Source organism: Halyomorpha halys, unplaced genomic scaffold (assembly GCF_000696795.3).
Source record: "Halyomorpha halys isolate HHAL.00 unplaced genomic scaffold, Hhal_1.1 Scaffold799.1, whole genome shotgun sequence".
Classification (NCBI taxonomy): Eukaryota; Metazoa; Arthropoda; class Insecta; order Hemiptera; family Pentatomidae; genus Halyomorpha; species Halyomorpha halys.
The window spans coordinates 405380-420401 of record NW_027108683.1 but is presented as its reverse complement, the minus strand read 5'-3'; the positions used below and the strand labels follow the sequence as shown (position 1 = coordinate 420401).

Sequence of the window (15022 nt, the reverse complement as noted above, 5' to 3'; positions counted from 1 at the left end):
AAGGGGGTCCTTGAGGAAATGTCTGGTTAAGGTCTGCAAGAGAATGATTGGTTAAATCGAAGAACTTGGAGCTCTGCACAGACTAGTAAGGGCTAGAGGTAGACTGGGAATCCAAGTTCAAAACAATTATACTGAACATTCTCTATCACCAGCTTATACAAGAAATACTTTGTCATAGTTTTCTAAAATAACTGGTTAATACACTATTCCAAGAACATTCATCAATTATGTTTGCTTGTTCTATTTTTTTTTTATTGAATTCTACTCATCATATATAAGTTCACTGCTTAACCTCAAATTTGTCAATATTAAACTGTAAATTAATTAAAGAAAAAAATAATAAAATGAATAAATATTGACAAAACATACACCTATGTATATTACAAGAAATTTAGTTCTAGCATTCAGTTTTATGCAAAAAAAAAAGCCCTAAATTGTAAAATGTGCAATTTTTTTATATAAAAAAACTCAAAATGTGCAAACTTTTGAAAAAAAAAACCCAAAACATACAATTTTGTGATAAATAAAATTTGTTTTATTTGAATATATTTTTCATGATTTAAATTTCTGTTGAGGTTTGGTGGAATTTGAAGCTAGTAAACAGAAGATGCAATTGTACGAAAATCTGGTCTCTACTTATTACTATCTATAGTAAATTCTATACAATGTAGATACTACTAAAGCTTCTATATAAACATTTTAATTGGGTTTGGTTGGAAATTATTACATTTGAGTTGAGCCATCAAGTGAAAAAGTGGTGTGGGTGTGGTGTAAGTCATTACTAAAGTTTTGAGATCTTCAAGTTAAATAATGGAAGTTTTATAAAGTTTTTTTGAAAGAAGCAATAGCTTTCTCTTTTAAAAATACTTAGTAACAAGCATATCCTGCCATTTAAGAGTATTTGAAGTTAATTCACTCAGTGATAAATTATTATTATTTTTTTTTTTTTTTTCTGAAAATGAATTTCAATGAGAACAGAACGACGCACACCACTCTCAATTGCTCAATTATAAAGTGATCTGAAAATATATAAAAAACAAAACTATTTATTAGTTGCCAAAGTGTCTATCAACTTGTAGTTTTTTCTCTCGTCTAAGTAAACAAGATTCAAAACAATTGTAAGAGTAGAAAATGACATCAATAATTATATAAATATTAACATTGTAAATAAAAATACTATAATAAAAATTGAAATAAAATTAACAATTAAATTTTAAGGTAAATACAGCCAAGATAGGCAAAATGTTTAATGGAAGATCGCTGATTGACCACATGTAATAATTAATGGAAGATTGTCTGGGTGCGATCAATAAAAACTCAAATGGTAATAACTATTTTAATTGAGCCAACATTTCGCCCCATGTTGCAGGGCTTCGTCAGGGCTGTTTGACAACAGTCAAAATCAGAGTGAAGTTGTCACTCTGACTTAGACTTTTTTTTAGTGTTTTTTGTATCTTTTTAGCCCTGATGAAGTTCTACAAAGTGGAACGAAGTGTCAGCAAATAAATAGTTGTTAACTATTTTTTTGTTCTCTTTGACCCCACCTCTCAACCATCTCCTTCATATTTTGAAAAATATGTCAATCATTTATGTATATAATATCATATATTTGTATGAAGTACGCCTTCATCTGAATGCCAGACACCCATTCACTTTTGGTTGGCTGGTTGGGTGGACTGTATAATTGAAAAATAAAACATTAACTGAAATAGAATTCTAATTCTATCGTCAAAGTTACAAATGGTGTAGGGGTGGTGGAAATAAAACATTTATGGTTAAAAGAGTTAATTAATTTTGAATGATTGGGCTATGGAAAACTGTTGATGATGATATGGATGTTTACTTTATTGATCTAGGTGGACTTACTCCATGCTTTCTTTCTTCTCCCCCATTCCTATACCTCTCTCCCTCTGCTGTTTGGAACCACTCTAGGAAATCTACTCACTCATGGTAGATTTTACTGATGAGTGAACAAAAGAAAATGGACTGCTTCTGGTAGAAGACAAGATGGCTTTCTCATGGCCGGTTTACTTCTTCTCACCACAGAGAGCACTAGAGGAGGTAAGTTCTGATGTTGGCCACATGAGGCGCTAGTGCTGCCTACATTAGGACAGCCCCTCCAATCCATATCAGACTTTCAGTTCTTATTTTTTATTAAATTCAGTTAATAGATAAGGTAGACTGAGTTTAGTTAATATTTTTAAAAAGTATCATTAGCTGCAGTGAGTACACTTTTATGAGAACCTTTTGAAATTATTTTTCTTTTAATATTTTTTATGGTTAGAAGAAAAGAAGAAAAAGAAGAACTAGTTTAAAAAAAAGTAGAAGTTGGTCGTCATCAATGTCAGCAGATTCCAAATCAAGGGAAAATGTTAATGATGAAGAAAACAAAGTTTCAAGAAAATCTGATGTATGTTTTTCATATATTTTCTTTTTTTAGAAATTAACTAAACAAAAAAAATTGGAATTTGAATATTTTATCTAGCATCATATATGAATTAATATTACTGTGTTTATGAATATGTGAATTCTTTGGTTTTCATTTTATCTTTATTGTTTGAATTTCAAGATTTAAACATTATCACTATTTTCTCCTTATCCTCCTGGAGGAAGTAGTAATTGAAGGAATCCTGGTCAAAAGTTTAAGACCACTAGTTCTATAGTGTGAAAACTGTGCCAACATGATACCTGCACATTTCCAATATAATCTAAGTATATCTTTTTGACTGTATTTCCTATTTATATATATATAATAAATATCATGATATTAAATTTTTTTCTCTATTCTGTTCAGTGCTGTAAATTATTCAGATCAAATAGTGAAAATATGAAATAATATATTAATAAAATTTGTTTGTAAATTCAAATCATTAATTATATATTGTAAAAACATTTTTGAGGACCTGATAACTGAACGGGTTGGGATGTAGGTCCAAGAGTGCTTTGTTCTTAAGGTTGTAGAATCGATTCCGACCTGGGTCAGTCAAAATTTATTTTTCAGTTGCTCCAAGAAATGAATCTTGACATGTACATTCTGGGGCTGTATACATCCTTAATTAAAGACGAGCCAAAAAAAGTTTTTTAAGTTTTTATGAAAACCATTAAAAGTGATTTAAAATGCAACATATTGTAATGATAAGATCTTGTGTTAAAATTTCTTCTTCTTCCGTGGTGCCACAGCCGGATGTAGTCATTGGCCTCCTCTCTAAACTTTTCATCAAGTCGCAAGTATTCTGGTCCTGTGCACCATTCTCTAGTTTCTTACACTTAACAAGTTTGGGCTGTCTTCTGATTCAGTTGATGTTTCCTTTTACGATTTGTTATAGAATATCAATGTTATTCTTCTAATCAACATGTTTAGACCAGCAGAGATCTTGAATTTTTGAAGTTTGATGATGTTAGTGTCCTCAGATAGCTGATATATATCTGAGTTTTTCCGTCTTCTCTATTATTGTCTTAATAATGCTAAATGAGTCACATAATTTAATAGATATCTAAAAAAAAATTAATTAAACAAACATATTGACTGACTAAAACCTTTAATCTAAATAAAAATAACTTACCTAAAAATGATTAACTTGTATTTGTATATTTGTATTTTTTTTCAGTCTCTTCTCTGGGATGAATATGAAGCTAAAGAATTAGAAAGACTTCTTGAAATGAACCGAAAGGAATCCAAGCTTTCTGGTGCATCAATGCTCATGGAATTAGACAGAAATGAAAAGACTTCTTTGACATCATCACTCCTGCTAATGAACCAAAAAGAACTTTACTCTTCTGCTGTTTTATCACCATCTGCTGTAAGTTCGTATAAAAATAAAGAGAAAACAAGTCCCAAAAGAAAAACATCCAAATACAAAATGAAATCAAGGAAGAAGGTAAGGACAGCTAAAAATGAGTATTACTGCTTAATAGTAATGAAGTTAAATCAACATTTATAAAGCACCTTGAACCTGTAAGCTCAATGATGATAATACTAACAACAGTCATGGCCTCTCACTGCTGAACTCAAATCCTCAACTTAAGACCTAATACAATACACCCCTCTACGTTTTGTACTCTTAGGAGGCTTGTTCAAAGAATTTAAGCCAACTATTCTTTTACTCCTTATCCATCTTTATAACTTTTCATGTTGTTCTTGATTGCCCTGATAAAGGTCAGAAATTTAGGAAAAGGAAGATGGTCTAGGCACGGTTAAAGAAAAAAACTTAGTCATCAAACTATTTAATGTGAGCCAACATTTTGCTCCACATTGCAAGTCTTACAAATTGCAGACAAGCACACAAATTTTCATATTTGTAATCCCAATATATATGTTTGGCTTATTTTTTGTTAGCCGACTGCACTCTCGACCATCCTCTCAATGTGTAAACTTAATTTTTAGAAAAAGTAGTTAAAAGTATTATTCTTCATATTGATGACAGGGTTCTATTATTTATTTATCTAGGCAAAAGGGGGCAATAATTTGTCTTATGAATAATGTATTACTCATATGAATAAGTTCATGAAATGTTGTGTACCTTCCTTAAACAAAATTCTCTTTCAGAAAAAATATGGTAAAGCTTCGAAGATAGAGGAAAAGAATGAATCAGATGAGTCTGACGAGGGACCTAGTCAAAAGGAAAGTAAAAGGTCATTAATAAAGGTAAATATTTTTAATGAGGTGTTAATAGTTGACTGTAGATTAATATGAGAAGAGAATGGCTGGGGGGAGGGGAGAGGTGTGCGATCAACATTAAAAAACCAACAAATAAACAAAAATGTATCTATTTTTGCCGACTATCACTCAGAAATGAAGAAATAAACATAATTTATTTACTTCAATACTTTCTGTTTTTCAATTTTTCATAATTTATTTATTGTATAATTCTTACTTTTATAATATTATATTTCATCTTCTATTGTTATTAATATACTTCTATTATCATTAATCAACTTCTTTCTACCTAATTCATTGTTATGTATATTTCCAAACTTTTTATTATTTTCCTTTATTTTTATGTTTCTGTGAGTGATGGTTCTTATCTCTTTTTTTTTCTGTTTAGTTGTTGACCACATCTGTGACCATCTTCCCCTTGTAAATATTTTTTATATTATTGCCATGTTATTATTAAGAACTTTTTTAGGATTATATTATTCTCTTTACTAACTTAATTCCATGCACTAGTTATATTTAAGTTATACATCCTAATAAAATGAAAATTAACTTTTATATTAATAATCTGCCTTAATAGTCTGAAATACCATGAAAAAAAAAAAATCGATAATATCTGATGAAAACTTTTATAGCATATTTATTGCATTGATATTAAAGAAAAAGAGTCTGCCAATCAGATCATGCTACCTTCAGAAATGACAGATGTTTCAAAATAAATTAATTTTTGATTCGGAGCTCCATATCTTTAAAACTACCTACAACAATAGAACACCTAAAAGGACATCATTTAAAGTAGAGTAAATTTTCTAAAACATGGGCCCTAATAAAGATATTTACATTCAATATTTCCCGAGGTACAGCCTTTTAAATAATTTTTTTTAAATTAAAAAAGAATTTTAAAAATTCTTAAATCATTCTTAATGAATGCACTGTAAAATAAGTTGTTAGTGAATTTATTGTGAGAAATCTATATCTAAAAACAATCTGATGTACAGATGTATAACATCAATCAAATAACATGTTTAGCTGTCTCAGGGACTCTACAGGTGGGCATAGATATTTGATCTCATTTCCATGAGATTCCAACCTCCACAGAACCTTTAGTGTCCTGTGTGACCCAATAGAGAGGACCCACTTTAACCTTCAGTCTGAATTGGAATGTAGGCAAGAATTTTCTGAGAGTGGTGCCTTTCTGACTTGCTACCTACTGTTCCTGATTCCTCTCTTCTGTAAAATCCTCCTTCACTATCTTTTTCCATTGATTGGGGATCTTGTTGATTCTCAACTGGTTCCACCATTCTAGATGTTTTCTTGACACAGCAGAACCAGTCTATCTGTGATAGGCTGTCTCTTCTTTTGTTTTATATGAGAGGCTCCACTAAATCTGTAAATCTCCTATAAATCTTCATTGCAGCAGGGTATCTGAGGCCCTACAGGTTCATCCTATCTCTCAGATACTTCAGGTGAGATGAAACCTACATGTCTAATCATTAAATTAATTAGTTTAACTTCATATCCTTGAAAGTAGGTTCCCTACTCTAATATTATTAGGTTGACATTAGAAAACGTTTATTAAAGGAGATGAATCAAGATATAGTTAAATTTACTTTAAAATTGGATTTATTTTGGAAAAAAAAGTAAATAAATATCAAAAGTTCATTAATTTCATTTATGAGGTTATTTTATATTTTAGGATGTTATAAAATTTAAAAAGTATTTTTAATTGTTTTCTTCTTCCTGATCATACTCTTTCTATTGCGGATCAGTATGAGGATCTTACATATAGCTGAATCCATAATCCTTGATCCTGTACCAGCTGACTGTGTCTAAGGAAGTCAATTTCTCTCTCGTATAATGCTTTTTTGATTGTGCCATCCCAAGTGTTTCTCAGCCTTCTGCTTTACCTTCTTCCATTGGCTCTCATTTCATATACTATTTTAGCCATTCTTTCCTCCTGCATTCTTTTTACTAGGCAAAACTCTACCGTAGCCTATTTTCTCTATAACATGTTCTGCTTGTTTCATTCTTAAATTACTTGTTATTGTAGTATTCCCCTGACTTTATTCCTTTGTGTTTTTTCCCTCTATCCTCCTCAGGTAGATTTCCATTGCTTGGATTTGGCTTTTGTGTCCTGAGGTAATAGTGTAGGAATCACTTTCAGTAAGAGGATTAACATAGTCTTATATACTACTTTTTTGTTATTTTTTAGTAAACCAGCATAGAGTGAGTAGATCTATTTGCCAGCCAATTTCATTCTCTCTCTGACTTCTCCATCTCTCCAGCTTCTTTCCCGTTAGTTGTATTATTCTATTCTCATTATTTTAGTTTTTCCTTTGTTAATCTCCTTTTTTAATGGCTGCAATAAGGGTTATCCCTTAATTTAATTAATTTGTGCAGCTATTGTTTGCTATGATCTGTTTCACATGTTTTTTATTGAAACAAAGAAGAATAAATAAATAAATATTATTGTTTTGTATTTTTTCTCAGTTATTAAAACTGTATTTAAGAAGGGTCCTTTCTCCCTTCCTCTACTTAGGTATGGGGCTTTATGAAGTTACCAATACAGACTTTAGCAGCAGCAAGAAAGCTATGAAAGTATTGTTTACGCTGAAGTACTGTAAATTTTCTTTAACTAGTTTAAAACATATTGTTTTCATAAAAACTTTTATTGGTTTAAAGTCATCAACTGAATCATAAACTGAAGGCGGTCTGAGTAAAGTCAGGTTTTTATGTTTTTAGAGATTGGTCATTTGGTTTTTCCACATAAATGTCTGATGTACTTTGTTATGTATTGCTCAGGAGCATGTACCGTATAATATAAATTTATGACTGGTGGAACTGAGAGGCTCAGTTAGCAATAAAATATTTTTAAATTATTTTAATTCTTAAACAAATGAAATTTCTAGGTTTTAATTTAAAAGTTTTAGAAGTTATTTTTAATTTTTCTTTTTATCTATCAATATTTATTCATGTTTGTATTAACCGTAATTAATTATGCAGGTGGTATTGGAAAATAGTGAAGGTACTCAGACGAAACCCCTTCGTAAGAACCGAGCATATGATACTGGGACTCAGGTACATAAAGTTTTATAATTATTTTTATGTGAATCCTGTATTTAATCTAGGAGATGTTAGTTGAGGATGTTATAAAAAAAATTAAATGTATGAAATAAAAATAAAAAAATAAAAATGTCCGTGAAAGCTTTATTTAAAAGATATTCACGTTTAGTGATTTTCATTGTTATAAATTATTTAATGATTGGAGGAGTTTGTCGGGGGGTGCAGTCAGCAAAGAACAACATAAATAAACAAAACCATATTTATTTATTTTATGCCGACGTTTCAACCTGAGTTTCAGGTCTTCATCAGGGCTATAGAACAAAAGAGATAACATAACAACAACATTTAGAGAAACATAAAATTGAAAAGGAATAGTATACAAACAAATTAAAAATTTGGAATTATACAAAATGTTGAATGGAATCATAAATGATAAAAAATTGATAACTAATAATTGAATAGTAAAAAAAATAAATTGCTTGATAAATGTGGAATTAGATGGTAGTAGATTGACAACAGTGAAAGATGAAATATAATATCAAGTAGGTAAGAAGATATGTATAATATAGGGTGTTTTTTTAAGCCCGATAGAACTTGAAATTGTAAAAAATAACACAAAAAATTAAATTGTAATCAAAATTTTTTTTTTTATTCGAAAGATCAATACGTGACATTAACATTTGAAAATGATTTCGGGCATATGGGCACAGCGGCTGTTCTTGACGAAGCGCATTCTGTAAAATTGTGTTCAGCGATGAGGCGCATTTTTGGCTTAACGGGTTTGTTAATAAGCAAAATTGCCGCATATGGTCGTGCGATTTGACACCTCTCGATTATTTCCTGTGGGGCTACGTGAAGTCACTGGTTTATGCTGATAAACCAGCAACAATTGACGCCTTGGAGGCCAGCATTGTTCGTGTTATTCGTGACATACGGCCAGCAGTGCTCGAAAAAGTGGCCCAAAATTGGACGTCCAGAATGCGCTTTGTCAAGAACAGCCGTGGTGCCCATATGCCCGAAATCATTTTCAAATGTTAATGTCACGTATTGATCTTTCGAATAAAAAAAAAATTTTGATTACAATTTAATTTTTTGTGTTATTTTTTACAATTTCAAGTTCTATCGGGCTTAAAAAAACACCCTATATAAGATATGCAAGTAGTGTCTAAAAAACTGAAAACATATTGAATCTACAAATTGAACAATTTGACAGACAATGAAAAATAGTGAGTGGCTTATATTTGAATTACAGTGTGAGTATTAACTTATATACCAATACTTAAAAATATAAATATAAGTTAAGTATTGGCGAAAGCAAAATGTCAAAAGAGAGAATAAGGAATAAGTTCTAACATGCTTGAACTGCTGTAACATACTGTCTTTATTATGTTCGGTACATCTCTTATATACATTCGATCAGCTGATCCCCTCAGTCAGCTGACATTGAAATAACAGCTGACTAATACTGTAACTCCCCCCCACCAGTTTATGAACAATCCTCTTAAACTAATACAATATAATATAATAACATAGAAAACAAAAACAATAAAGAAAAACTATTTACAATAAATAGAAAAAAAAACTATATACATATCATTGAAAAAGCTCACAAGTTCCCTTAAACAAACGCTAATACATAATTTAAACCTAAGAATAAAATTTAAAAAAAAAATTCATACAGTAAATGAACAAGGTAGAATGAAAAAGAAAATATTCACAAAAATCAAAAACAGAATGAAAAATTCAATAGTAACAAAAATTGATAACAATCTTAAAACTAAAGACAATAAATAGAATTAATAACTAAATTGTCTATAAGCTAATATAGTATGAGAACACTTCAGTTTTATATTGTCATTGCCGGAAGTTTTAATTCTTCAATATGGACAGTTCTCCTCTTTTTGGGTTCTCTAATATTCCTAGATAAATATATTAGACAGTCCCTCATAAACACCAATGGTTCAAAAAGTGATAGAGGTGTTGGAGCCGCTGCTATAATAAATGACTACATAATGCAAACTGGTCCTTCCTCCGAAAGCAATTCATTTACTGCAGAACTGACAGTAATTTACTTGGGGTTACGGGTGGCCTATCATGGAACAAACAAAAATAATATCTTACTTTTCACAGATTCCATGAGCTCATTGTCACTATTAAAAAACGTTTATACAACACACCCTGTTGCAGTACTCATATTCCAAATTATCTTCAAATTAAAGTAGACTGATTGCATGGTTTTGTTCATCTGGATACCAGGACACAATGGCAATTGTAAAGTTGACCAAGCGGCAAAAGCTGCTTCATTGATCCCGCCATTTGACTGCTTAGATTGCCCCCACAACCACCTCTATCCTCCCATAACAATACAAATATTAAATGGTAGGAAATTTGGACCAACACCACAGAAATTAAGAGACATTAAGAGTGCAGTACATCCATGGAAGACATCAACTCAAAGCTGCAGATGACACTAAGTAATACTGACCAGACTACAAATTGGACACACTCGACTAACCCATGAATACTTACTGTCAGGAACGTCCAGACCAATATGCAGATAGTGTAACATAACATTAACTGCTAAACACATTCTGAAAGACTGCTGGCATTTGATAGACACTGCATTACAATGTCATTTGGCAACTTTACTAAACGATAGTAGCTCTCACATTCCGGAAGTATTTGATTATCTTCTGAAAAAAATGTGTACGAATACACATAAATAGTTTAATTTTTTTAAATTTTTATCACAGAAATTAATTTTAGTTATCATTATCAAATACAAATATATATATTTTTTTCTTTTCTTTTTGTATCTCAATTTTATTTTATTTATATATATTCCTCAATATTAACTATTGCTATTAAATCAGTTAATGTATTCTAGTATAGGCAATCTCGCTGTGGATTGCCTCATATATTAAAAAATGTTGTTCAAAGTGATTATCTTGAGCATTAAGACAGATTCGGCATATTTCTTCCTCAACAGCATTGGTTGAATAGCACTAGATATTTTATATAACCTAAATATTTTATAACAATCAAAATCTTTGGACATAAATATCTCATAAAAAAAGTGTTAATAGACATACCTTCATAGGGAATTTTTTCTTACTTTGACATTCTAAATTTGTATATTCAGTCAGGACCTTTAACCCTGAATCACCTTGTATATTTTAAAATTAATATGATTATATCTTTTTTTTTTTTTAGCATATATGACTATATAGGAGGGATAGCTCTGTGTGTAAGGCACTTACTACTAACTCCAAGGACCCGGGTTTGAATCTGGCTGTGGCAGATAATTATTTATTCTGTTACTGTAGCTACGAGTCAACTGTAAGGTTTAGTAGCCTTCCGGAGTACATCCAGCTTCCATAGAATGGGTACGCTTAATTGGGAAAAAATCTGGTGGTTGAGTGTGATCATGAACTTATCACCTCCTTATTTAACCGTTGTTCCAGAAACAGTATTTTCTTACAAAGTACCAAACTCCTGATCCTTCATGGGTTTTAATGGTTCACATTATTATTATTATTGTCATTGCAACATTGTTTGGTTAAAAATTGGAGAAATTTGAGAAAACAGCACTTTGATTTGGTTGTTAACTTTTATTAATCATCTTGACATATCCATAATTAAAAAAAAAACTTAGGATTAATTGTTTGTTGTATAACATGTTTTATTAATGTAAGTTTTTTTTTTTTTTTTTTTTTTTACAGGTTGACAATCTAGCAATTTATATGTCTCTAACTGGCAAAGAAGAGCATCACAAAAATTTACAATTCTTTACTGACCTTATTCATCGATCTACCGTTTCATCAACATATTTAATTCCACGAGATAATGAAGTAAGAGTTGAGAAACATTTATTAAAACTATTTCTTATTTTTCTCAGGCCATCCCTCTACCATATTACTGTTACGATATTGTAATTCTGGTTGTCTGTAATTCCGGTTTGGAACATTTATTAGAATTTTTAGCGTTCTATATGATTTACAAACTTGTAACTACTTACTTAGTGCTTAAGTTTCTTATGAGAAAAAGTATGCCAAATATATACGTCAATTTTTTCTTCAATGAAATTTGCATTTTTGAGGCCATCACTCTCTAAATTGTCACTAGCCCTTCACCGTTTAGATGACGGTGGCTATCTTGGAAGAAATTTGGAGATTTATCTATTCTTTATGCGCATATCGACAAGCTTTTATTCTTACATCTTTTGTGAGAGACTTTTTACGTTATTGTCAAATATCAAATGTTTCGTTTTCTATTCATTGCATAATATTAGAGAGTTAATTGTTTTTATATTTTTTGTTTCTGTTTATTCTATGAGATTAAGGTTAAGATTTTATATTTAAACAATTAATTTTCTTTCTTTTCTTTTTCCTTTGTTTATTATTATTTCTTTAATTAGAGAAAGGATCCTTTTGGTTTGTATAAATATTTTATTATTTTAATGACACATGTTTTTGTAATAATAGGAGGGTAGTTTATTTCATTTTAATTGTTTGTATTTAATATTATTAAATTTGTGTATCAACTGGAAAGCATATATTCTTTTATTATTTTATTTTCAGTACTATTTTGCTTCTTTGAGTTTTTTTTTGTTAATTTATGGTCCTCCTTCTACTATTAAAATCGAACCAGCGGTTGAGTTTTTTTTTTTACTCGAGAGAGAGTTCAGTATATTTTCATTTACGAAAAGGCTCTTGCCCCAACAATGTTTGTACATTTGTAAGTGAAAGTAGAGAATGGAATTTGATGAAACTTATATGGAACCATCTTAGTACCAATTTTCATGATCCCTGAAAACTTCATCAAATTAGGATTAGCGATTCATTTGTTAAGCTCCATCCAAAATTTGAGTTCATACAGACATAGAATGAGATTTGTTCCTTGATGTCTAAAACATATGAGATATAACAATTTGTTGAAAATTTTGGACTCTGAAGACAAAAATCCTTGAAGGCCAAATCTGGTGAAAAAGGTGGATGGTCTACTAATTTGAACTTTGATTCTTAAATTTGTGAAATTGTGTATGTGTGTATCCATAAATTGTCTTGATGAAATAGGTATTTTTTTGTTTAAATGAGGACGTTTTTACTATATTTTTTCACTCAACCGACCCAACAACGACACGTAATACTGTCCAATGATTGTTTTTTTTTCAAAATAATCAGTACGGATAATTAAAAAAAACAAAACATGGTCAGCCCTTAACAGTACAAGGTTTTGACTGTTCCTTCATCTAGGGAGTGTAATAGTGTATTCATGTTTCATCTACAGTGCAAATCGATGCAGAAACTTATCTGAATTACAAAATTTTAATGATGTTGTTTTTGTGCAAAATTATTGAAAGTTTGAGGAGAAATATTGCACAAAAAAGGGGTATCCAATATTTTTGGGAACATTCAAAAGTTTTCTGAAAATTCCTGCAGACCTGTGAAAATTTTGTATAAGAGAGCCCAGCATGAGGGAGCTAACAAAATATTGTACAATATTTCTCCAAACTGTCAAAACCATGTGCTCCATGATGAGTGAATCTCCTGTTATAGAAGTGAAGACAGGTGTGAAGAAAAAGGAACTATCATTCCTGCTGCAATTCACGAAATACATTACAATGACCAACGGTCGTTATACATTCTTCAACCAATTTCTTATCCACAATCTTTTCTTCTTTTTTTAAATTATCCATCAACCCTGTACTCAAAGCAACTGTAATACTTGCAACCTCCAGGTCAGGCCTGGGTAAAATGAGATAGGCAGCTGTGGCTGAGTTCATCACGAGTTGCTGTCCTTCCATTGCAAAAAGTTTAATCGAAACTGAAATTTTGTGCAATATTTATGGTTAGTTGTGAGGTATCCATAACCATTCAATATTTTGCACATGATTTAGCTCAATATTTTTGCATCAAGTTTTAAGTGACATTTTTGTCAGTGTTGACCCTTTTAGAGGCGACTACACGCTTGTGTTTGTTCTCAGTTGAGAGCAACCACAGCACCCATCTTGTAAACTTTTTTTTTCTTACCCAATTTATCATAAAAAATTGAAATGACGATACTTTACAACTTCAACTATTTTATTTTTTGTTCACTTGACTTCATGTCATGGATTTTGTTGGTCATTTCAGGTTATTCACTTCTATGGGACATCCCAAACAGTTCATCTTTTGTTGATGTACGAATGTTTTTAAATTTATTTATCCAATTGTAATCATGTGCAAACTCAGTGATCGGCATCTTACTCGGCTTTTATTTCAATCATTTTTAAACCTTTTAAGTGTTTAATTACTGATCAAAAATCACTTTTTTCCATTTTTCTAAGTAAATTAAAGCTGTTTACCTCAACCAATGATAAAAACAAAACCACTCAATGAATGCGACTAAAACTGCTAGGTATCAAGTGACTTATTGACCTCCTCTCATAGTTCAAAAAAATAAAATAAAAATCTTTTTTATTATATTGCTCTCTACTTAGAAATGTCCCAATGATTATTAACTTTTAAATTTTAGGGGGAAGATATGATATCAAAACGGAGACGTTTTACTCCTCACACGAGTAGTTCTCATAAAGTCGTTTTTACTGATAAAGGAGAAATAAAAACAGATCTGGATCAAACCATTACAGTATCTAAGATAATGTCATGGTTTCGGAAGTTGGAGTCACAGGTAACTAAAATAGTATCTTGGCTTAAGTATTATTTAAGTTTTAATAAAAAATAATACTTCAAAAATACAATTATTTATTGATGTTGTTAAGACTTACTATATATAATATTAGTCAAAGTTTTTTTGAATTTTGACAATATAAAAAAGCCTCAAAATAAATTTGGCAGATAGTTTTATTATACTGATTTTCTAAAGAATTACTTCATTAGGAAATGTTTTCATTGATGTTTCCATTAATGTTTTCAATCATGTTTTCATTGATGTTTCTATTAATGTTTCCATTGATGAGTCACTGATTGGAAATTTTCCTAAAAAGAAATATTCTGTAATTACTGGACCTTTACTCTTAAATTGTGATGAAGTAAAACCTTCCCTTAATAATCACTTTGTAAGAAACAGACATCTTTCATAGTAAAGCAGTTTCATTTTCCTTTTCACACTCTTTTCAAATTCTACTAGCCAAACCTTCTAATAAGCATACTCCTGGCATACAATTTATTTTTGGTTTCAAAAAAGTTCTCTTAAGCAGATAGTAAGTAGGTGATGATAACAATTAAGACTTAACAAACCCGAAAGATCAATGCTGATACGACCAATCGCTCTATACATAAAAATAATAATAATAGAGCCTTA

The 15022-nt window shown here is 30.4% G+C and overlaps 1 protein-coding gene across 6 annotated transcripts in view; it reads left to right on the top strand.

The window, feature by feature from the left end:
- The window catches only part of LOC106686233 (uncharacterized), a 111967-nt gene that overhangs the window by 67079 nt on the left and 29866 nt on the right, over positions 1-15022 (top strand). For 5 of the 6 annotated variants that reach the window (XM_024361664.2, XM_024361666.2, XM_014429417.2 and 2 more), the window contains 6 exons: positions 2285-2410; positions 3609-3878; positions 4547-4645; positions 7658-7732; positions 11440-11568; positions 14234-14389. In XM_024361664.2, coding sequence (XP_024217432.1) covers positions 2285-2410; positions 3609-3878; positions 4547-4645; positions 7658-7732; positions 11440-11568; positions 14234-14389 — 855 coding nt within the window. The remainder of the gene's footprint in view (positions 1-2284; positions 2411-3608; positions 3879-4546; positions 4646-7657; positions 7733-11439; positions 11569-14233; positions 14390-15022) is intronic. The other variant, XM_014429418.2, reaches the window with a different exon arrangement.